General features: G+C 37.6%; 5 protein-coding genes across 13 annotated transcripts in view; 1 reads left to right on the forward strand and 4 right to left on the reverse strand.

Annotated features, from left to right (window-relative positions):
* The window catches only part of LOC132198099 (E3 ubiquitin-protein ligase lubel-like), a 29,351-nt gene extending 9,484 nt beyond the window's left edge, over window positions 1–19,867 (forward strand). For 7 of the 8 annotated variants that reach the window (XM_059621878.1, XM_059621880.1, XM_059621881.1 and 4 more), the window contains one exon: window positions 55–359. The gene's annotated coding sequence lies outside the window, so the exon portion shown is untranslated. Of the gene's footprint in view, window positions 1–54; window positions 360–18,614 lie in introns of those variants that run through there. The other variant, XM_059621879.1, reaches the window with a different exon arrangement.
* Window positions 344–7,069, reverse strand: LOC132198101 (cytochrome P450 4c3). The gene is made up of 12 exons (XM_059621886.1): window positions 6,819–7,069; window positions 4,624–4,730; window positions 4,480–4,570; window positions 4,241–4,420; window positions 4,105–4,174; window positions 3,918–4,044; window positions 3,520–3,613; window positions 3,353–3,453; window positions 3,233–3,301; window positions 2,488–2,659; window positions 735–914; window positions 344–675 (listed from the first exon to the last, which is right to left on the reverse strand). The coding sequence occupies exons 1-12, from the start codon at window positions 7,027–7,029 to the stop codon at window positions 518–520; spliced, it is 1,560 nt and encodes a 519-aa protein (XP_059477869.1). The 5' UTR covers window positions 7,030–7,069; the 3' UTR covers window positions 344–517.
* On the reverse strand, window positions 13,080–16,791 carry LOC132198103 (uncharacterized). The gene is made up of 4 exons (XM_059621890.1): window positions 16,633–16,791; window positions 14,820–14,969; window positions 14,616–14,758; window positions 13,080–13,235 (listed from the first exon to the last, which is right to left on the reverse strand). Exons 1-3 carry the CDS (start codon window positions 16,724–16,726, stop codon window positions 14,640–14,642), a joined length of 363 nt encoding a protein of 120 aa, XP_059477873.1. The 5' UTR covers window positions 16,727–16,791; the 3' UTR covers window positions 13,080–13,235; window positions 14,616–14,639.
* LOC132198102 (uncharacterized) lies at window positions 17,625–21,148 on the reverse strand. 2 transcript variants are annotated; one of them, XM_059621887.1, is made up of 5 exons: window positions 20,610–21,148; window positions 19,519–19,623; window positions 18,949–19,083; window positions 18,623–18,847; window positions 17,625–17,960 (listed from the first exon to the last, which is right to left on the reverse strand). In XM_059621887.1, exons 1-5 carry the CDS (start codon window positions 20,797–20,799, stop codon window positions 17,869–17,871), a joined length of 747 nt encoding a protein of 248 aa, XP_059477870.1. In that variant the 5' UTR covers window positions 20,800–21,148; the 3' UTR covers window positions 17,625–17,868. The 2 variants fall into 2 exon arrangements, with proteins under 2 accessions (XP_059477870.1, XP_059477872.1); XM_059621889.1 differs by lacking the exon at window positions 18,623–18,847.
* A 424-nt stretch (window positions 21,149–21,572) lies between these two features.
* Window positions 21,573–22,587, reverse strand: LOC132197772 (uncharacterized). Its single transcript, XM_059621306.1, has 3 exons — window positions 22,266–22,587; window positions 21,906–22,025; window positions 21,573–21,824 (listed from the first exon to the last, which is right to left on the reverse strand). Exons 1-3 carry the CDS (start codon window positions 22,381–22,383, stop codon window positions 21,712–21,714), a joined length of 351 nt encoding a protein of 116 aa, XP_059477289.1. The 5' UTR covers window positions 22,384–22,587; the 3' UTR covers window positions 21,573–21,711.
* Between the last annotated feature and the right edge of the window lie 66 nt (window positions 22,588–22,653).

Here is a 22,653-nt window from a genome sequence, read left to right on the forward strand (position 1 = left end):
AATTTCAACTTGAAGATAAATTAAAAATATAATTTACATAATGAATGCTTACAGGTGCACGCTGCAGAAAGGTTATGCTAACTGCAGAGTTTGCAAGGAAACTTTGTTCAGCATTGAAGAGCTAAGAGCACACCTCACAGGTGAGAAGCACATGATGGAGTGGGACAAAATCTTCAAAATGCAAAGCATCTACAAACAAGAATCATAAGTGAAGAAAAAGGTCAGTGCGCCTTTAATTGAACTCATTAACTTTTATGTTTAAATTTTTGATTCAAATGCTCTACAGTTAGAAGCATTTTAATGTGAGCTATGTAAGCCTAAAAGGAATTCAAAGCTAAATTAAACACTTGATTTCAAAAGAATAAAATCTTATGTTTTTATTATAAATGTAAAGCAGTCTGTTTCACAAAAGAATTACATAAAATGTTCAAGTCAAGCCCTCTTAAGAAAAAAATAATCCTAAAATTAAATTAAATGCACCATTACATAACCCTAGTTTGCACAGTTGCATGTATCTTTATCTTGTTGTGAGCAAAATTTGAATGCCTTCTTTATTTACCAAAACCAGTTCACCAAGCAAATTGAGATCACTTTCAGGCACGGGCGAGTGAACTATGTAATTACATAATACTTCTGACATAATGATCTTGAGCTGCATCATAGCAAACCTCTGACCTGCGAACGATAATTTTTAATTAACTTAATCTTGCATCAGATGCTATAGAAAAAATTACCAATGCAATTTCTCGAGCCAGCGCTGAATGGAATGTAGGCAAAGGGATGCTTCGTAGTGTTTTCTGCTCCCATAAAACGCTCTGGCTTGAATTTATCTGGTTCGGGGAAATAACGTGGATCTCTGTGCAGCAGGTACAGATTCATAAGGACGGTCACTCCAGCCGGCAGTAAATGGTTGCCTACGAAAACGACAATATGAAAGTCAAGTTTATTTAAATTAAAGCCAAATGTCAATCATGAAATTACAGTCTATCTAAATGACGAGGGAGAAAAAAAAGATTTTTCCAGCTTATTGTTAGTGAGTGCTTGATCATGACTGATGCACCCGGTAAACCTTGAGCGCGGCGCGTGTGTGTATTTGAAGTGCACAAGCCCGCCTTTTTGGCGGCGTGCTATTGCTTAAACATGAGCTTTTTTAGTCATCTCATGCATGCTGCAATCTTTCAAAAGACCAAGGGCACTGCAAGGTTGTGCAAGCGCAGAAAGACCTGACCACAGCCAGTACAAATCACCGTGTGCAACTGCTGTTGCCAGGCCGCTGATAAAACAACTACGTGCGCCCGGTTCGGTTGCAAAATTGAAATCTGACGAGAGGTGAAAACAAACAACATATACGACGAGATCTGAAGTATAATTACGTGCAGTGCAAAAGTTTCACTCATTGGCAGTAATTATTTTAAACTTGTTTTATTTTTTGCTCGTTGCAAAATAAATTGCATTTGAAAAGGCAGCTTGCACTTTTTGTAGAGGACTTTTAGAGGTTGTGTAAGCAGGTAGCTGCAGGCGCAAGTACTTTTACTCAGTAATTTTCAACGCTCTCTGAATCTGAAGCTTTTGCAGTCGTGGAATAACAAATAAAATATTAGTTTTGAAACTTAAGATAATAATTAAATTAAATTAATTAAATTTAAAAAAAATGTTTATAAAAATTACAAGGGATTTTAATTAATTTTTTTAGTTGTAAAATTAATCATTTGAATATAAATTTTTAATTTTTAGAGCGGACACGATTGAATTGATTTAAAATTTATTTTTTTTAAGGAAAATTTATTTATTTCTTTTTTCCTCAATTGGTCCCATTTTGTTAAGGATGTTAAGATTTTATCAAAATTTATGTCTCTGACTTAAAGAAGTTGTGTTATCATTAAGATTACTTGGAATTTCGTTTTTCAATGTATAAAAGCAAACCTCTTCAAGTGCTATTGTTGATTTTTTTTTTCATTATCTTAAGATGAATTTGAGATATCTTGATAATACCTGACCACACTCATTGTGAAAGGCCGTGTCCCACTATAATTTTATTGGGGGCCGACTGCATGCCTAAGCCGGTTTAAAAGGAAATGCCAGCTCAATTTACTTAATCGTTTTTTTTTATTCCAATTTCTCTCTCCGGAGAAAAAAGTTAAACGAGGGCTGAGCTGGCGCTTTCCTCGACCAGCGCAGAAGTTTTCGCAACAAGTGCTTCACTTTAATCGTCTGGTCTTTTTAGGCCAGCGTTCAATTGCCAATATGAACGCTGCCTGCCGGCCGGGTACTATGCAGAAATGGCAAGGTTACTTGCGCTACACAGCACTGACCTACTCAATAGAAAGCCGCAGACTCCAGCTGGTCTAGAACGGGTCTAGACAGGCTGTAAGTCTTGACCTCGGACAAGGCACTTCATTATTCTCTTTTCATATCACATTGTTTTTATCTACAGCGCAAAATCTCGTAGTTGCTGAAGGGCGTGTTTTGTGTATGCAATGCACTTACCAACTTGCAGTGGGCTGTGAAGGTCACGGGCGATTAGAGGTGCCACTGGGTACAAGCGCATCACCTCGCGGATGCAGCAGTCAAGGTAGTGCAACTTTTGAGTCATCGGAAAGTCGAGTGTGCCGTCCGCCGATTCCGACTTGACTCTTAGCACCTCTTCCACGATTTTGTCCTTTAAACAAATAGCATTGCCATTTAATTTAATATATGGGATTTATTAACTTTTCAACCGGAAAATTTAATATATTTTTAAACAAAGAAGTTAATTTTTGACGTTCTCCAGTCTGTGCATATTTAAGTTAAAGGAACTTTTTGCCGACGTGCAGATTTTTAAAAGACTGTCACAGTAGTAAAATAATGTGAGAAGTGCCTGTGTCAAGTCCGCTAAAAAGTATGCAAGAGAAAAATGAGCTTTCTCGCAAGCTCATGTAGACATCGAGTTGAATGCACCTTTTTAAGGGCGCTCGGCTGGCGCTGCGTCCAAAAGTGAAATGCTTTCCAAACATAAAATTCGACAGTTCATTTACCTTTCAACCTCAACGGCCAACTTCAGAGTTCACGTCGGTCAAAATTAAAAAAAAAAACTCGGCCAACACGTTTCATAAAAAACTGAAAGACACTGAAACTAGTTGGAAGTTTTATGCCGCATGCGAAGTCTAGATGTTGAACAATAAGCCTACGCGTCAGGGGCGATAGAAAAGAGCTCGACTAGGACGAGCATATAAAATAAAATTATCAATCTTACCTGCACGTCGGGATGCTTTCCAAGCACATACAGACACCAGCTAACGGCAGTGGCAGACGTATCGTGGCCCTGTTTTAATTTGTGTTAATTTTGGCAAAAAAATATTTAAAATTAACTTACAGCAAACATAAACGTGTTGGCCTCTTCGCGAATATCTTCATTTGTCAGGCCGTCTTTCTGCATCTCCAGCAGCAAGTCCAGTAAAGCGACTCGGTACTTGGCTGGAACAAGAAATTTCAGATGAGATTAATTATTGTAAGGCCAAAAGTAGTTACGAATCAAACCACCTTTTGATGAAGTTGTGAATTTTGTGGTCTCGCTTTCCACGTTGCCGTTCATTTGCTCTCTCATTTCCAACTCCTTTTTGCGTTTCTCAATTATCTAATTTCATAAAATTTAAAAATAATTATTTTGCAAGATTGTATTTCTATACAATTCACGTGTTCTGATACGGCCATTTTTATTTTGAAATTTTAATATTGTCAAGAAAAATTGACAAATAAAGCTTTAAATTTAAAGGTAGCAAACATTTTAACAGCGCCTTCTGATTTTCTCTCACCTGCCGTCGGATAAAAAAAATTCAAGTTTTCAAGGTCAGATAATTATAGGTTTGAGTTAAGGCTTTTGCTTTTTTCTAACTTGTCATATATTGGACTGGAGTTGTTTTAAATTCTGAAATACTCACACTGTCTACGTGTCTGTGAATCACTTCGACGCATTTTTTCTGTTTGATGCCAAGCGGCGAAATCTTAAACAGGGCTTCTGGCTTCAGCCAAGGTGTTATGAACCGTCTCTGCACGATTGAGCAAATTCTGTGAGAAAGCAATAATTAATTCGCCGCCCATACGGAATAATGAATGAAGCGCTCATACTCTGATATCGCCTCGACGTAATCGCAATTCGTGTTTCTCTGAAAGTCCATATGCTGGCCCATCACGGTGTCTGCAATCAATCATTTTTACGCGCATTTAATTGCACGACCATTTGATTTTATTACGATGATTTTACCACAAATTAGGTCCAAAGTGCACAGCTTGGCCAAGGGCACAATGTCAAAGAGTCCAGTCTGCTTTCCTAGACACTCGATGAAAGTATTCACTCCAGGCTGCACGGTCGATGCGAAGTCTTCCATCACCTTATTGTGGAATGACGGCGTCAATAACTTTCGTCTGGCGTGCCATTTTGAGCCTAATTTAAAAATAAATTTAAATTAAAAAAAAATGATAAACTTGAAAATTAGTAACTACCTGAGCTCGTAATGAGACCCGTTCCAACCCAGTCGTTGAGAAATCCGTACTCGTAGCTTTTATCAATGTGCATTGACGAGTTGAGCAAGGGCTGAAAATTGGCGTCAGTTTAACCATTAAGGTGTTTCTTTTTGCGTCGCGTACCTGACAAGCTTCGGCGCTTTGGATGAAAACAAAAGGACGAAGGCCAACCCAGATAACAAACAATTCACCGTACTGTGTTGCGCAATCCTGCAGCAATCGGAAGAATTCTGAAAAAAAAATATGATGCATTTATTAGGATTTTGTGCGATTCGCGTCGCGACCTTCATTGGTTATTATTCTGCAACGCAATTTTACATTTGGGTCATTCATTCTCTTTGAATGGATTTATTTTGGTTTATTCAATTTGTCGCCAGCCGTTAATCCATATCAGCAATTTTATTCCAGCAAAGTTCACTCAACCAAGCTCTAACAATAAGTAAGAAATATTGGTCTTTGTACCTTATTATGGTAATTACTTAATGATTAAATACAGCACAAGTGGAACTTGAATAATTAGTTACGCGAGGCTAATTATTTTTCAATCCAGAAACGGAGGATAATAATTAAATTAATTTGAAATGTGAATTTTTGATAAGAATTAGGCAATAATATTACTTAATTACAGAATGATTGATATAATTTTCACTTGTCGTGGTGCGAGATAATTAAAATTAAATTATTAATCTTACAGTAATACCTTGTAGTAATTTTTCCTCATACAAATTTAATTTATATGGAAAATTTATTTTTACATTTAAATCATTGGATATAAATAAACTATAAATAATAAATTGCCGTTGTACTAAAAAGATGATCATATTGCATCGTTGCTGACTCGATTGCGACGTCTTTGCCATTATTACTGCGCGAGAGATAATAGTGTTAGCGGGGCATTATCTGTAGTCGCGAGAGCATCTCTGTGCGCGCCACTACCGCTTCCTAGATCTCTTTGCTGCATGAGCACCATAGTCAGCTCAGCGCCGGTGCTCAACTCTCGCACTCTCATTCATTGACACGGCCGACTCGGCGCGGCTACACGTGGAGGAAAAAAAAGCAGCGCGCGCGACGCTTGAAAACCACACATGACCTCAACCTCACGTAGATTGGCCAGCCAGCCCATTTGTGTGCCCACCTTTATTGCCGAAGCTTCACACTTTCCTGTCAAATTTTATACAACATAGCACGGCTAGAGCCAAATTGCATAAAACGATTTGCATAAATGCGTGTGTAGCCGTGAAAACTAAACAAGAAGTAATGCAGCTTTAACCTGACAATCATGGGATTCGGCTCAATTTTATTTAATTTGTTAAGAAAAAAAATGATTGAGGATGTAAAACTATGAAAATCTTTCATTTTCACTTTATTCTCACTTAATTCTCGCTTTTTTTCCGTTTCGTGATTTTAAAAATTGTTTATTATAACTATTTCGAAAAACATTAAATTGAAAATTAACTCATTTTTATAACCGCTCACAAATTCTTTGTGAACTAAACAGTGTTATTTCAAGGTCACGACCACATAGTATTTCTGGATTCAAAATTTAATTTTCTTACAGCGACCAAACGAATTAGTTGGTGAAATGGTTAATTAAATATATGGATTATTGTCTTGTTTGCCTTGATTAATTAAATTCCTCGTGGAATAGCCAGAAATTTCTACGTTATATAAAATGTAGCTAAATCTTTGCGTTTGCATAGAGTGTCCGCCACGTGCGATTTTAAGTGCAAATATATGCAAAACGAATCAGCAAGTTCGCTACAAAGTTCAGTAGGTCTGATGTCTGATTCACTATCGAGAAGCACCGGCAGTCGCATGAATTATCATAAAAAGGAGAACGGCGACGCGCCATATCAAACTTCCTGGTTCTCGAATCACATCATTAAACACTTTTCAAAATTTTGCATGAAAAACACACTACACTTTTGGTATTAAAAATTAAAATAATAATGAAAAATATGCTTTGCCCGAAATTTGAACTAGGCCTCTGAAATTGCAAGTGGTCCATGTCATATTTTGGATTTTCGTCAACGGCGAATACGAATAGAATAGTCTGTTTTTGCAAAATTAGGAAAACGTTTAAAAATTTTGAATTAAATTCTACCACAGTTTAAATTTTCAAATGAAGTTTCTTGGTGTGCTACAAAAAAATATACCTATTTGAAATATTTAAAAAAAAAAAGTAAAGGGGAAAAGAAAGAAAAATAATTTTCTGAAAAAACTTCAAAAAAGCGAGAAAATTCAATTCAAGATTTTCACACGCCTTCAGTTCTGCGCCTAAATTGCAAGTCAAGCAAAATAGAAAAATTTTGGCCTACCATCCTGTCCGGCGGTGAGAATGAGCGAATTTCCGATGATGGGCAGCGCTTTTGGTCCAGGCACATTTTCCATGGCAAGGGTGAACCTCCTTCGGGGCAACACTACCCTCTGTACAAACAGCAGGGCGACGCACACTAGGAGGAGACAGAGGAGCCCTGGCCAAACAGCCGAGGCGGGCACCACCGCCGAGATCGCCATCGCCAGCACCATTGTTGTTCACTTACTGCCCGTGTGTATCCAGAGTGGCTCGTACTTATACACGAGGCTGCTTGCGATCGACACCCGCGCGCCGCGCATCCCGCCGCCACTGCTTGAAACTCTCGCCGAGAGACACACACACTCGAATAAAGGCGTCCGTCCGTTCGTCCTCTTCCGCAGAGTAATTAGACAAAATTCCGCAGATTCCCATTTGCGCAGAGGAAATTTCGGCGCGCCGTAATTGGAAGCGCGCAATTGCGAGCGCGACAATTTAGATAATCTGCTCGTCCCAAGCCTTTTAATTGGGCGCCCGTGATTTATTTGCGTTAGAAAACAAACAGCCGACGGACGGCGCACCGGACGCCGAGCGCGTCTCGCTCAATTAATTAAGCGTAGGTTCTTCTCTCGCGAAATAATATTGGATTGTGTTCCACTTTTTTGCGTTTGGATCGTTAGGAATTTGCCCCGCTGCGATTGGTTCCGAGATGGAGCAAAATTCCTGTCGGCTGCGAACAATTCAACTTTACTGCTTTGAACATCAAAAAATTTCTCATATTAAACGTAATGGTACATCGTTATTTTATTGGTGCCGAGCTTGTTTTTACTTTGACAGAACGTGAGAAAGAACTTTTTTAGCGAATATCAAAATGATATATAGAATTATTTAAGAGTTTGTTTGCATTATTTGAAAATAGTAATTTGAAAATTATAGCTACAAGCAGCATTGACCAAATTGTATTTTATTTTTATAATTAACCTGAAACTGCATTTTCTTAAACTATTTTTTCTTGAACTCTATGAAATATTTTCAACGAAGCAAATTTCGACTTTTATTAGTTTCTGGAACATCTCGTATGAATTGTTTAAATTAAATTACCTGAACATATGAGAATTTTGAAGGTATATTCAAATTTCAGTCATGTAACATAAAATTTAAATTTAAAAAAAAAAAATCATTTTCAAATCATTGAACCCAAAAATCATGGATATGTTTATTGAGGTTACTCGATCAATTGAAAAATACATATTGGTTAAAACATGTAAAAGTAAATACATTTAGTTTTGAAGATTATTTTATAATTTTCAGTTATTTAAATTTTTTGGCAGCTTTGATAATCAACTTTTTTTAAATAAAACCTCTTAATTACTCTTAAAATGTAATTATTCAGTGCCACTTTTTATCGCAAACCAGTCGCACAAACTTTCTTTAGCGATCTCTCGCTTGATCTGCTTTTGACGCTGCAAATCTCATAAGTATGTTAAACGGCATCATAATAAATAATTACAACTGACTTGTGCAGAAACAAGTTGCACGCGAGCGGCCTTTCATCTCCGTAACTGCCATTCAAGTATATTAAAATAGTGCATGCATATTCTGCAAATATTATCTTTGTTTTCAAAACGGGACTGAAACATATGCGTGGTGATTGAGACGTCAGAAGGCTTGTTGCAGATTAAATAATAATAATTAATCTAAATAAATCCTGCAGAAAAGGGCGACTTTTTATATCCCCCCGCGGAGATAATAAAAAAACACTATTGTTTCATCGTCGGCGATTTCTTTGCATAACCAAACAACGCTTTTGATAAATCTTCACATTAAGTTATAAGAGTCTTTGATTACTATTTTTCCATTCTGATTTACACACGCGACTGCAGTGGAATTTTGATCTTTCATCAAAAGACCAGAGAAGCAGAGCCGACTCTGCGCTCTTAAGGTCCATTGCGACAGCCGAGAGGAAAATGCACACGTGTGCAGAGCGAAGTTTGGTTACGCTGGTCAAAACCGACACGTGGAGTAGGGCAAGTGAAGGTCGCTGTACCTGAGAAAGGAGCCGCCTTTCATTGGGTGCACCCGCACCAGCGCGCCGCGGGCGCTTCTCACGTATATTTTTCGGAGCTCGAGCGGTCCACGTGTGCGCGTCAAAACAATAACAAACGCACCGCGAGGCACTTGCTGGAAAAAATAAATTATTATTATAATCATCAGGAACTCTGGTATTTTTGAAATCGAGAGCGCAAAATACGCTTGTTGCGGCACAGAGAGCGCGTCGACCGTGACACGCATCCAAGTATCGCCATAAATCTATAGGATATACACACTTTTATTAATGTCTTGTGTGCGACTTGCTGAGGGAAATTAATTGCGAATAGTAGTAGCAATGTGCGATTTTTTCCCACTCAGCGCTGGTGAAGGGATAGGGCATAAAAAAAGCGCGCGCAACAATAAGGAAACCTGCTTTGATTTAATTGCACCCTGCGGAGAGAGAGGCGCCCAGTGTTTGAAGTTTTTTTTCATTTGTTTCCTAGTAAAGTTTGCCGTTGGTGGTCGCGTTTAAGATTTTTTTCTGATTTACCAAGCAGTTTGGGCCATTAGGTTTCCTGGCAAGTGTGTATCCTAACCATAAATAAAATTATTTTAATTGATTTTAGGAATAAATAAATTATAAATTATATTAGTTGCGATTTTCCGCTAAAATTTAAATTTTCCCGAGCTAATTTAAAATTTGGAATTCAAAAATTTTTCAAATCTGATCTCCACGATAAATAACTGAAGTAAAAAAAGTGTTAAATTTTATCTGACAATGAACTGTATAATTGTGTGATTTATTTTCTAATTTTATTTAAAATTTTCGGCATCCCTTTAACAACAGGGGCTAAATTTTTCAAAAATCACTCCATCAAATTAAATATTAAATTTTATAATTATTATATTTCTACTCTAGTTTCTGGAATGAGCACAAATAATATGTCCGTTTTATTGTCCTTTTCCAGATTTCAGAAAAAAACTTTTTAAACTTCAGGCTTATTCCGATTATTAATGACACCTTCTTATTTTCAGTTTTCAGCATTGTTTTTAAATTTCTCGATTTTTATCATTTTTTATTTTTTATAATTTTTTATCAATTCGTATTTTGACAAACCCATATTTTTAATTTTTTCCTACTACGCCATAAAACGTAAAATTTTCATTCTCTATGCACAAAAATATAGATTTTGCTTTATTTAAAAACATCATTACAATACATAAAACGCTCAGCTGATATGCTTTTAACATTTATTTTCCGAGAATCGCTCTTGTTCTTCTTCTTTGCCAGTGCTTTTACCAAGTATATAGAAACCATAGAAGAGGAAAACTAACGTCGAGAGCTATTCTGACACTTGGCATGCCTGAAAAACGTGATTGGAACCCACTGCGCATTAAGTCCCAAATGACCCATTGTAGCACAAAACACACGTGCGTGCGTCTCATTTAATTCGACTCGCCCTGGGACGCCCCAGAGATTGACAGATGGGAAAAGCAACTCCCAGAATCGTGTCATTGAAAAATAAAAATAATAATTCTCCGTCAATTTATAAAAATTCAGTTAAAAAATGTTTTGCCCAGTGGCCTGCAGACTGCGCCTCTCTGTCTCACGCTTGCATGCATGCGAGCTGATACTTGTAATGAGGCAAATGACGGTAATTTTGCAAGCTGCGGGACGCGGCGTGCGCGCTCTCGGGTCCATTGTCCTTTTTTCGGATGCTGCCGAGTCATCCCCACGAGTGAGAAGCAGCGACACGTGCCGCTCTTTCTCGACCTTCACGGTGCGTCCCCACGTGGACGGACGGAGGAAATTTCGTGATGCGCGTGTTTTTGTTTTCATTCCAACTTGGCTTTGCCCCCCGCCACAGCTTCTTCTCATCTCCCGAGCTCATTTTCGAAGGCTCCGCGAATTATTTGTTTCCCTCGCCGGCCGTCGTGATGTAACAATCCGCGGGCGTGGGTGAACGCGGCGTGTGTGTGTTTTTCTAATTCTAACTCACGCGTCCCACGTGGCCGCCTATTAAAGAAGCCTTGCGTATTATTATTTGCAACTCCGTCAGGTGCTTGTTATTATTATTTATTTTTTCTTTCAACCTGCAGCTCTATTCTCGGCGTTTTTTCATACCTGGGGCGCATTAATTAGTCTCCGAAAAAAATACGAGTTTCCTCATCGGTCTCCCTTATAGCGGTCGATGGTCGCGAGACGAGCTGTTGAAATTCGATAATCTTGATGGGATTTTCAGTTGCGTGCTCTAGAATAGTCGACCGTGAAAATGTGAACGCTGTCACATTCCCAGATGACACGCATTTTCTTTCCTTACATTCGTAACTCTATAATAGGAAGTTTATATTTGATGCATCTATTAATAGTGACTGACACGGATCCCAAACACACCTCATATTAATTTCTCCGAGGAACGACTCTAAATTAGCAGCAAAAGATATGGTAATTCAAAGCTAAATTTATACAGTTATTGATTACAAAACACAACTCAATAGTGTCAATTTCCAAAGCTATTTATAATTTTTGTTGTTAAAACTTACCTTTTCATTACAATTAGTTATCTAGCGTCAAATCATTTTTCCTTTCTTTTAAGTGTATTTTATCAAATTATCTGTCGAAAGCAGTGAAAGCACGCTGATGAGCTATTTTTTTTAATTGAAACCAAAAATTGGTATTTTGTTGTCCTTTGTTAACCTTTTTACTCCCCAGAGCGGCCAGAGCTATGTCACAAAATTTGCACACTTCTTTTAAGGGTCATAATAAATTGGTAAAGAAGGCTCATAATTTGAGCAGAAAAAAATTGAAACCCTTGGAGTCTCTCATAAGAAGAAATTAAATCACTACAAAATGTATTTAAAATTTAAATGCATTTATTTTAACTTTGATTTTTAACGCCAAGAAAAAAAGCAGCTTTTTATATTACAAATTTAATTTATAAAAAATATATTATAATTATAGACCATTTTTATATAATTATTCTTTCAACAAATTAAAATTATACATTTTTCCTTACCATCAATATATTTTTTTCAACTGTAAAATATAATTATAACAATGCCTTCTTTATTTCAATTTTGCACACCAGACCATTTAAAAGAACAAATTGGTGAATTGCAAATTTTTCTGCAGAATATGGAAGTAGAAGCTTACTTAGCAAATTTGGCACAAAAATCGTGAACTTTGGTCCGGCTGCAAAGCGGCGCTCGTGCCGATTTTTTCCAGCGGCATTTAAAGAAATGCGCATTAGTAAAATGCAGACCTAACTAATCGTTGGATAGAAAAGAGGAGTGCCTTGTCGTCGTGAGCAAAAGAATTTTCTATTCGCGTGCAGGTGTGTCATCATCCTTCGCGGCCCCTCCGACAAAGGAACACTTGATTATTTGAGAAAGTTCAGCGCGCGCCTATTTTGCATCTGAGAGCGCGGCGGGACGCATTTATGCACATACATTTTTCACCCGTCTAGCCGCATTGACGTCGAGCGTCAGACCCGACACGGGCCGTCGATGAGCGACCCGAGGCGCCGACGCCTCACGTGCCGGACGAAACGCAGTCCATACCTGCCGGCTCGTTATTCATCAATCGCAGCAATGTGTTGTCTCTCGCTCCCGGATGCTGCCGCCGATGTAATTCATCAAGCGGATTTTCGATCCCCAAAGGGGGAAAAAAATTCTGCTCCAGGCCGTTTTTTGGCATAGCCAAAATCTGAAAAATTTTCTGCAGGGTAACTGATATAAAATTTATATTATTTTACTTTGGTTTGATATTCAGTCATGCAAACTTTAAAACCTTCTTGTATTTTGTAATAAATTTAAAATAACTGTTTTAATAAATTGATAAATTGATTTTTGTTATTCTCAATTCTACTTTTTGTCCGTGGCCCTTTTAAATAATTTACTTCGTTTTGCAAAATATTATTTTAAAAAGTGCATCCAATTTGGATAAAATTGCCATTGGTTTTTTTTTTCAATTTTTTTACAGCAATTTAATTAAGAAACAATTTGAAAGCCAGTTCAAGCATTTAGTTGTTTGATCAAATTTTCAAAATAAATTAAATAAAACGTAATCATCAAGATTACAAAAAGCCTTGGAAAAATTATAAAATAAATAACATCTCAAGATTTTTTACTTGCTTGGATAAACGCTTTGCCCGTTGAATTGGAAAGACGCGCTAGTTACTTTATTGTCTTCGCCGTCTCATAAAATCAATTAAAAGAGACGTAATTGATAACCATCACACACTCACGAGAATCGAAGGCAAAAAATAAATCGGCATTTGGTTCTCAATAATTTATTGCCTCTCTATGAATAATTTATTATTTTTGTTTTTGTGATACACACTTTGTTAGAACGAATCTTCTTTGTCGTCCGAGGTCGTCCGTCCGCCTGTCGAGCGTCTCTCATTGAAATCTGCGGAAGAAAATCACTGTCTTTAATAGAACCCAAGACGCAGTTTTTTCTTTCGCGTGCGTACTGATATGTTACATGTGAGCACTGCCGCAATTGCAAGTTGTAACAAAGTCGTACCGAGTTAACCCCCACGGTGCTTCGAGGGCAATTTATGCATTAGCCACAAGGGGAATCGTAATTCCAAGCAACAACCATTATATTTATCATGTTATTATTGAAATAATATATGGATTCATACACGTGGAGCTGAACGACGCGGGAACTATCTGTGTATTATGTCGAAGCTCAAGTATTATGTTGAATCATCCATTGCCGGCAGAATCGCGCGGAAGAAATAAATTATTCATTAAACGCGCAAGAATTTAGTGAGGAATTTTTGGCTGTACACTCTGTGGTCTAACTAAATATTGACAAACTTCTGTTGAAGTCCATCCATTTAAGGAACATGTTTGCTCGTAAAAAAATATTCATGGATTTAGAAAATAATTTGATCCTTGTTCCTATCTTTTCTTCAAATTTTAAATTTTATTTAAATGTTTCAAATTTGGCTTAGAAGAATAATAATTATGGCAAAAAAGGAGGTAAATTAAACAAGCTGACAATATCATCATTATTTGTCATTGCGTTAAGCAATTAAAAATACTGTTATTAAACTAATATTAACTAGTTAAATTTAAGCTAATACTTTAGATGATGAAAATTGTTTAAGTAAAATAATATAAAAATTCATAGAAATTTTGTGTATTTTGAGATAAAATAAAATATAAAGTCACACAAAAGATAAACGAATTTTACAAATTTATTTGTCCACAATATTACGTTTTCAAATTTTGTATAATTGAAGAATCAATGAAAATAAAATTTTATAAAACTTTCATCTTCTGATATAATTTATTGAGGTGGTTTTAAAAAAATACTAGCTTTAGCTTCATATCCATAATTTCTGTTGTTAGAGAAGAAAAAATTATTTTCAACGTTTTGAATTTTTACCCACACTTATTTTCATTATATCTCGCGAAGAAATTCTTTTGGGTTTTATGATCAAAAAGTACTATAGGAAACTGCACAAATCCGCAAATTCAGAGAAACTTTTCCTTATCGTTTGAAACAAAACAAAAGAAAGTCGCGTGCCAAAAGCGTCAATGGGCCGTAGAGAAGCACTGATAAATAGAATATCACCATCATATATTTCCCTGCGAACACAAACAAGATAACCCGAATATTTTTTTTCCTCGAAAATATAAAAAATTTCTCGCTTCCTTGATAGAGTGCAAAGTTGATTTCGTAACCAGAGAAAAATAATGGAGAGAGAGAAAAAAAGAAATAGAGGCACGTGCTTGCTGGCGGCTCGAGAGAAAAACTTGTACTTTTTTTATATACCTGCGTGCGTGTCCATTTATTTCCTCAGACGAAATTGCTGCAACAGCACCTGGTAATGAGCTGGTGCTCCTGGCACGTGTTGGCGTGCAGAAAACTGCAGTCGGCGAATTGGCACTCTCGCGGCAGCGGGTACGCTTGCGGACCTGCAAGACAAGGAGCGTAATGAGAGCGCAAATTCGGTGCAAACAACTATGAATGAATTACCAAGCGGGTCGGCGCCGCCGCCCGAACAGCAGCAGGCGTCGTGCAGCAGCTTGTCCGAGCAGTAACTGTACACGGACGAATCGCAATAGGGACAGTACGGGTTTCGTTGTTTCTGAAGAGCGGCGGCGGCCGGTCTCTGCCTGAACAGCGCTGAAACAAAAGTCACACGCCCGCGGTCAAAATCGGCCAAATCGGCCCCACAACAAATAGATTGTGACCCGATTTGCTGATTGTTCTCTAGAGCGTTAGCGGTTTCATCGCCGTTTAAAGTTGTTAGGCCGATGACATTGATATTTACGAGAACTGTAATGGGATTCTCCTTTAAAAGGAAAATTTCCTGCATTCCTTATGAGAAGCACCTGTATATCTTTGAGAAATATTTGCTGTATCAAAATATTCCGGCTGCAAATTGAGCTTCTAAAATAATTTGGAATAAAAAGGTACGCTGTAAAGTTCAAAAATTCAACAAATTCTTTTGCCAAGGATTATTATGACTAAGTAAAACTTGAATAAGTTCTTGACGACTTCATATTCAAATTTCAAGCAAAAGTAATTGTTGATTACCTCGATAAGTTATTAATTACCAGAAATTAAATTCATACGCTCCAAAGGTCTTCCACTATTTCGCACGTCTCTAATAGTTATTAAAAATTCCTTGCTCAAGTCACGAAGGGCGAACATTACGATTATTTAACTGAGATTGAACTTGACCTACGCCGCGCGCTGGCCTTGGCACTTATCTCGCAGCAGCACGCAGAAAGCAATAGTTTAAAAACGCGCTCATATATGTTGCAACGCCAGGTTTATTTTCATCGTGTAAGTAGTTTTATTCACAGTTACACCGCGGAAGTCACAAGTTATGTGTTTTTTAATTGATCCATAATTTCTGCTCTCTTGCGCGTGTAAAATGATGTTAACTTGTTTTGGCCTCTCCGCAGAGCTTACATGAAATAAAATAAGATTTATCAAACAGAAAATGTTTTGAATGCGGACATGCAAAAGATTATGCAAACCGTGTGCCCTGCTTTTATGAGTTCGTCACCTCTGCTCTGACTTGTTGGCGCCGGCTGCATTATTACTTGTGTTTGCATCTGAATTGGAAGTGATTTATAAAGAAATGATGGAAAAAAATTTAAGTTCACTCGGTGACGAGTAACTGCTGCTATAAAAAAATAATTGGGGGAATTCACATGCTAACTTTCTTATATTTGCTGGTGCTAACTTAGCACTTGAATATCCCCCATTAATTACTGGATATCTGCATTCTAATTAAATAAGTTTTCTTCCAGAAAATTAAAAAGATTTATTACAAAATAACCGAAATAATCTCGCCTGGTAGTCCTTGTTGCGTGCAGTATTTTAAATATTTTTCAAGATATTCCTTACAGAGTTGAAGCAGCAATCCTTGCAGTCAACTAATTTTCAAAGTAAACCAGCTTTCTGTGGTAAATTTATTTTATATTTAATTATAGCGTACTTGTCTTATTCTTCCTTTTTGAAAAGAGAGAAAATTTGCATAGGAACCGAAAGCTATCAACTTCAGGTGTGAAGGTCTTTCAGCTCTAACCCAGTGGCATTGAAATTTTTTGCTTCGCCTCCTGAGAGCGTACCTTTTAAGGGTCGGCAAATCTGTGAATGTAACTTTGTTGGGTCTTGTATATACGTGACTGAGGCCACGTCGGGAATGGAGTATCTATTAATTCTTAGATAAACCCCTGCGTTTTTTTTACCAAATAAAAAGAAAACAATCAGCAAACAAACAAGGAAGAACCTTCAATTTTTTTTCTAATTACTCTAATTAGAAATTATGTACCTGTGTAAGCTTCGCTGCCCCGCAGAACGGTGATCTGGGCCAGGGTGGCGGCCACGCAGAGCAAAAGGGTCGCAGACACCAGTGTTCGCCTCATCGTGGTGAAGAAGACACTCGGTTCGAGAGCAACGCGGCCTCGGCGGTCACAAATGCCCCGTTTTTACGAGTCACGTGACTCGTCAGGTCGACGACTCCTTAGCTGGGAGAGCAGATCTGTAACAATCGCGGCCCTGATCACCTGCCTGGCGACTTTTTCCGTCCCGGCGGGGGCACACGTGGCCCTATTTAATGTAATACGTGTTTCGACTTTCAGAGCAGGGCGCCTCTCAGTCCGACCTTGGGTGACCTATGTCAGGTCGAGCTAGACGTGCGGATTTCGTCCTGACGTTGGCTAGAAAAGCTGTCAAAGACGGTGACGGACGTGTAATTGCCGCAACCGAGCAGGTCATTAAAAAAGCATTAGGCCTGTGCAAATTTTTTTCCAACTGCCTGGCGAATCCATGATTAATTTTGCACGCGAATATTTTTGCATCTTGTGCACTTGAAAAGGAGATAATGAGTGGCAGAACGACTATTATTAGACCTGCGGTCTGCTGTCATGGGAAAATAATCCACGAGAGTGGATGTGTGTGTGACATGGTGAAAAATGGATTTTGCAAAAACAACGAAGGACGCCCTCCACCCTTGAATAGATCTTTCCGATTATAAAATTCGGGTCTATTTTTAGCAACAGTCATTTATCACGCCTGATGGATCCAAGGCATGGCCGCATAGTTTGAATTAATACCATTATTTAGACATTAATCATTGTCAAACAGAAGAGGCCCTAAAACCCTAGCGCAGCATTAAAATTGTTCTAAAATATCCACAATGGAATTATCCGAATCAATATTTTGCAAAAATCAATTCATGTTGATAATGAAGATAATCTCAAATCAAATATTTTCATAGTTATCAATATTCAGGTCAAAATGGCAAAATAAAATGCAGAGAAATTCATTTTTAATTTTAAAACCAAGGGAATCCGCACTGGTTTGCTATTTAATGGTTAACACTGACTTAGTTAGGAACGTTACATTACGTTAGACGATGGATAACACAATATGAATTTACATAACAAGACTCTATAATAATACACGCGCTTTTCACACATGATCGCGCGCGGAGCAAGTAGCAAAAATAATTATCATTGAAATGTATAAGCGAGTGCACAGCCAGACCTGTTGTTCTCCGGTGACGTCACCACCTGAAGAGCAGCATTGCCAATGTTGCTAGAAGTGCGACGAGACCTCCTCGCGGAACATGTGCGCCTGATACTAATTTGTTGTGCCCTGCAATATTCATATTAATATTACTTTTTTCCGCGGTTAATTTATGGAAAACAAAGCAAGCTCTAACACAACAACGTTGAAAATCAAACAAAACGAACCAGTGATCATTAGAAGAGCGTTTGTGATGTGCTTTCGAAATTTAAAAGTTCAAGCACACTGAAAGCATACTGTGCCGTTCCGCATGCGTGTCGTGAGTGTGGCCGCACCGACCAGTCAGTGAAAGTTTTCCATTGTACAACAGAGCACGCTTCAAAAATCAATAGGTACTTTTTGAGGCTAATTTTATCAAAAAAAAAATGTCATATAACCAAAACTATTTCCCATTTAAAAATTACCTAAACACACTTTAAATAAACCATAAACAAAGAGAAATTATGCATATATATTGAAAACTAATTAGATTTAATAATTTGCAAATATTTAAGCTAGAGTTAAAATTGATTCTAACGAATTTTATATCTTAAAACTAGATTAATTATATTTAAATTATAAATATATTAAAATGTAAACCAAATTTAAAGGTGCACATTTTTTTCTGAACCGTCTGATTTGAAAGTTATTTCGTGTCCGAAACAGATTGTGTTAGTTAAATTAAGAATGGGGAAAAAAACTTTGACTTATGCCTCGTGCGTGAATGAAAGTAATATTTTTTAGTGACGAACCGGTTTCATTTAATGGAGCGAATTGTGGAATTTCGTCTGACAGGGAAAAGGAAGAGAAGTTTGAATGAGGTTGAAATTGGGAAGTGGCATATGACTGGGCAGAAGATTGGCCGGCATGAGGCCTATTTGGCACGGGGTCGCCGTAAGGTTCCCTCTCTGACCATTGAAGGCCCATCAGAGAGAAGAGCGAGGCCAGCCATCCGCTGTGCACAGGACGGGCCGGAACTGAAAATTGTATTTCTTTTCTGCGGCTGCTCATATCGTCACATAATTTTCATGCAGTGCGTTCGAAACAAAAAAAAAGTGTAAATTTTTACAAATATTACATCTTTGCTGGAGGATGTGCTTGCAGCAGCAGTCGTAAATTCGCGAGTACTGCGCGCAGTTTCCTGCTATCGGCGCGCAAGGAGCCGCCGGAGGAAGATTCACGTAACATCTGTGGGGCACGAACGGCATCGGTTCTAAAACACAAAGTGCAGATTAAGCGTACACTCTAGAAGGGGCTCTTTGGGCTCTGTTTTATGTTGCCGGTGATGAAAATAACTCTTGCAAATTTGAAAGGCGCAGCACCCTATCAGCAGAACGCGCGCCAACGCCAAGTGAAAATAAACGGAAGAGGTGTGCAATGTGCAAGGATGTCCTGTTTTAAAGTGTTACTAATTCTACGTGCGGAGAGATCATTGGGTTCAAAATCAGAACTTCGTGACAATTAGCTAGATAAACTGATTGTAAATTGAGGCTTTGTAACTGTTTTCTTAAAAATTTTCTTTTCGGCAGAATAAAATAAATTTGGAAAATTAATGTTTAAATTGTGTCTAAATAATAAATAATTTTTTCATTATATCCTAAAATATATTGTTATTATTTGGCAGATTTAAAACAATTCATTTTCTCACCAAGGTGTTTGTCGCAACAGCAATGGTCACTGAGGACAGCGTCGCTAACGCAGTACATTCTCTCTTGGAGCGAGCATTTGCCGCAACCAACCTCATCACTCACACCTGAAAAATGTATTAAAATCAATTTTTAAAAATGGAGTAATATTCAATAGAAAGTAAGAATTAAATTTTAAATTTAACCGCAGAGGAAAATAATTTATTTAGTACTCAATTTAATTGCTTGGTAGCCATTTAATTGCATCGGACCATCGGACAATGAGTCACTACAATTTCCTGGGAAGGAAATAACTGAAATGCCACACCTCGTATGTGATTTCTTTCTTATTGTTAGTTTATATATTCCACTATGAGCAACTTAATTAATCAATATTAATAATGAATAAGAAAACGAAATTGCTAAATTTTGTCTATAATTGAGAGACATTGAGAATATTAAAATTAATCAAGAGTTTAATTAGTGTTTTGTTAACCACCTTTGCTTTTTGTATGAAAGAGTGCATGAACTTCATTTATAAAGTAAAAAAAGCATGGAGATGAATCGACTGTTTTTGTGATAGTTTTAAAATTTTATTACAAGTTAGAAGTCCTTCCTCAGTGGGATTTTTGAAAGATGTAGTTTATTGTGTTATAGGAAAAAATTTAAAAGATTCCTTTTGAGGAAAAGCTGACTTTTATAGTGAGTCACCTGCATGAGTGATTCAATTGCGCAATCATTTTACAAGACTTTGTGAGATGTTGTAGACTTTCTTTATTATTAATTTAATTACTGTTAAATTATTGTTGCATATTTTTTCCAAATTGTTACAAAACTGTGTATTGAAAGAAAAAATCATTTTTGGGATTTTGCCAGACAAAAAGGCAACACAGCTTGAAAAATACTGCTAAAAATTCCAAGATAAAAAAACCTATAAATTTAAGCCTCAACTGAATAATTTTTGTTTTCATCTTTTAAAATCACGGGTTTCTAGATTTGAATAAAAAAATGTTGTAAAATCACATCAATAGCACACCTTTTTTTCAGCGTTTTCTAGCTAAAAAAATAAGTAACAAACAAACACTGGAGAAATAAATAGGTCAGTAAGACTCACCGAGTTTGGAGACGTCGAACTTGGACGCAGCCTGCGCGGCCTGTTCTTTGGTGACGACGTGATCCAGGAACTTGCTGGCCCGCTCGCCGGCGGCGGCGTCCGGCTCCTCGGAGGCCAAGGGCGGCTGGGCGGCCCTGGCGAGGAATCTGCACAGAGCGCAGAGCAGCAGCGCCGAGGGCAACACCTGCATGGCTAGCGCGCTTGTGGGTGCTGCCGTTGCAATTGTAGGCCACGCACCTCCTTGTTATCGGCAATTAGCAGGGGTCCAACAACACACATTTTTAGCACGCGTCGCCGCACGTCTTTCTGTCACTTTCCGCTGCCCGCCCGCCCGCCGCTAATTCTCTTCTTTGTACAAAAGAAGGGCCGCAAGGAATTTCACTTTTCGGAACTGCCGCCCCGCGACAGACACACACACCCGACGTCACTCCCCGCGATCGCTCTCGCGAGCCGCCGCGTTTTTGCTCGTGATAAGCAAAATGCCAACTGCTCCAGGATGTAAATTTGACGCAGAGCTGCTGCGCTGCACTTGCTTTAGGCACCGCCGTACTAAATTTATTTTTACTCCCCGAGGCTGCCGCTGGTTAATTTGCAAGTCCGAAATTCGCATATACAGGCTAATTAATTTAAGTGCTCTAATTAAATTTGCTTCAACTCAGTCATTTTTTATCTTGTTGAGTTGCAAGCGCTGAATGATTTCGGAGATTGGCTTGTGAGATTCAAAAATTTGATCTAGGTAAAAACTCAAATGAGCGCAGTAGAAAAATTTTTTGAATTTTTGGTTGTTTTTAAGTTTTACTACAAATTTAGTTTTTATTTTTTTTATTAAGAATTCAATTTCCTTTAAGAGAAAAAATGTTAAACTCTTTCAATTTTTAATTTTTATAGCTCCTATTTTTTGGCATTATTAATTACTGAATTAATATCAAATTTTCTAAAGATGAAATCCAAAAGACAGGACGATTGTATTTTGCTGAGCTATAAATTTATTTTGTATTTTTTCATTTCCTTAAGCAAGAGCTGTCAACAATTTGAGTGTATTATGGTCCCTGGCCGTGCCACCAGTTTACGATGAGAGTGTTCAGTGCCCTTGCCAGCAGTTCTAGAAAAAAGGACGCCCGCAGCAGCAGTCCATAACAAAACGGTAGTCGGAGCACAGTTGGTCGCCCCTAATGGGACACTGCAGCCAGTCAGGACAGTGGATTGGCTTGTACTCTGAAAAGTGAAAACGCACAACATTATTCAAATGAATTTGGTTGAAAATTTTCTGGGGCAATGATATTATGGAAATTTTACCGAGGAATCCACCGCAGCCGCAGCAGTATCCATGAACAACAGCCGAGTCAATGGAGCAGTCAATAGGACAAATGGGGAAAGGCGTCGGGCAACGGGAGCCAAAAAAGAAGCTCATAATACCTGCGTTGAAAGTATTGGAATCATTATAACATTAAATTTAATGTTAATTAATTCAAATTAATTAATTAAATTTTTATTTCTAGTGGAAAATATTTTGTTTTACTATTCATAATTTCTAAAATACAAATTTGGAAAATAATAAGTCTTTTTGGTTTCATAAATTCTTAGTAAATAAATATTAATATTTTATTATAAAAAAAAACGATTGAAAAATATCTTTTAAATAATTTTATTTCATACCTCTTGACTCCCTTTGTGATGTGACGTTCAAATTATTCGCATCTACTGGAGGTGCGGCGGAATTCATCTGCGCAAACACGCACAGAACTAACGTCACTTCTAAAAATCTGGAAACCATTTTCCTCGAAGCAAGAGATCTGTGCACCCTTCTAGACAAAGGTAGAGTGGAAAATACTAGCGACGGAGCTTAAATAAGTATTATTGGTCCGTGCATGTTTAATTATCTGTTGTAGTTTTGAAATGTAAACGCGTCTCTTCAAGAGATAAGGCAAATGAGCTCCAGCGAGACATCAATCGAAAGCAACACACGTGTGCAGCAATTAGTCTGCAATTAGAATAATAAGTGTGACGCGAGTATTTACTTTCAGAATATGTGAGTGGTAAATGT

Source organism: Neocloeon triangulifer, unplaced genomic scaffold, assembly GCF_031216515.1.
Source record: "Neocloeon triangulifer isolate White Clay Creek 2 clone unplaced genomic scaffold, ASM3121651v1 ptg000012l, whole genome shotgun sequence".
Lineage (NCBI taxonomy): Eukaryota > Metazoa > Arthropoda > Insecta > Ephemeroptera > Baetidae > Neocloeon > Neocloeon triangulifer.

What these genes read in the sequence shown, in the direction of transcription:
- LOC132198103 (XM_059621890.1), bottom strand. Translation starts at nt 16,726, where the DNA reads ATGAGGCGAACACTGGTGTCTGCGACCCTTTTGCTCTGCGTGGCCGCC. An exon ending in GGGCAGCGAAGCTTACACAG is followed by an intron (nt 14,970 to 16,632) that starts GTACATAATTTC and finishes CTTTTGTTTCAG; the next exon opens with CGCTGTTCAGGCAGAGACCG. An exon ending in CGGCGGCGCCGACCCGCTTG is followed by an intron (nt 14,759 to 14,819) that starts GTAATTCATTCA and finishes CTTGTCTTGCAG; the next exon opens with GTCCGCAAGCGTACCCGCTG.
- LOC132198102 (XM_059621887.1), bottom strand. Translation starts at nt 20,799, where the DNA reads ATGCAGGTGTTGCCCTCGGCGCTGCTGCTCTGCGCTCTGTGCAGATTC. An exon ending in CTGTTGCGACAAACACCTTG is followed by an intron (nt 19,084 to 19,518) that starts GTGAGAAAATGA and finishes TTTGTGTTTTAG; the next exon opens with AACCGATGCCGTTCGTGCCC. An exon ending in GCACATCCTCCAGCAAAGAT is followed by an intron (nt 18,848 to 18,948) that starts GTAATATTTGTA and finishes TACAATTTTCAG; the next exon opens with TTCCGGCCCGTCCTGTGCAC.
- LOC132198101 (XM_059621886.1), bottom strand. Translation starts at nt 7,029, where the DNA reads ATGGTGCTGGCGATGGCGATCTCGGCGGTGGTGCCCGCCTCGGCTGTT. An exon ending in TACGTCGAGGCGATATCAGA is followed by an intron (nt 4,045 to 4,104) that starts GTATGAGCGCTT and finishes GCTTTCTCACAG; the next exon opens with AATTTGCTCAATCGTGCAGA. An exon ending in CCAACACGTTTATGTTTGCT is followed by an intron (nt 3,302 to 3,352) that starts GTAAGTTAATTT and finishes AAATTAAAACAG; the next exon opens with GGCCACGATACGTCTGCCAC.
- LOC132197772 (XM_059621306.1), bottom strand. Translation starts at nt 22,383, where the DNA reads ATGGTTTCCAGATTTTTAGAAGTGACGTTAGTTCTGTGCGTGTTTGCG. An exon ending in ATCACAAAGGGAGTCAAGAG is followed by an intron (nt 22,026 to 22,265) that starts GTATGAAATAAA and finishes CTTTCAACGCAG; the next exon opens with GTATTATGAGCTTCTTTTTT. An exon ending in CGGCTGCGGTGGATTCCTCG is followed by an intron (nt 21,825 to 21,905) that starts GTAAAATTTCCA and finishes TTCACTTTTCAG; the next exon opens with AGTACAAGCCAATCCACTGT.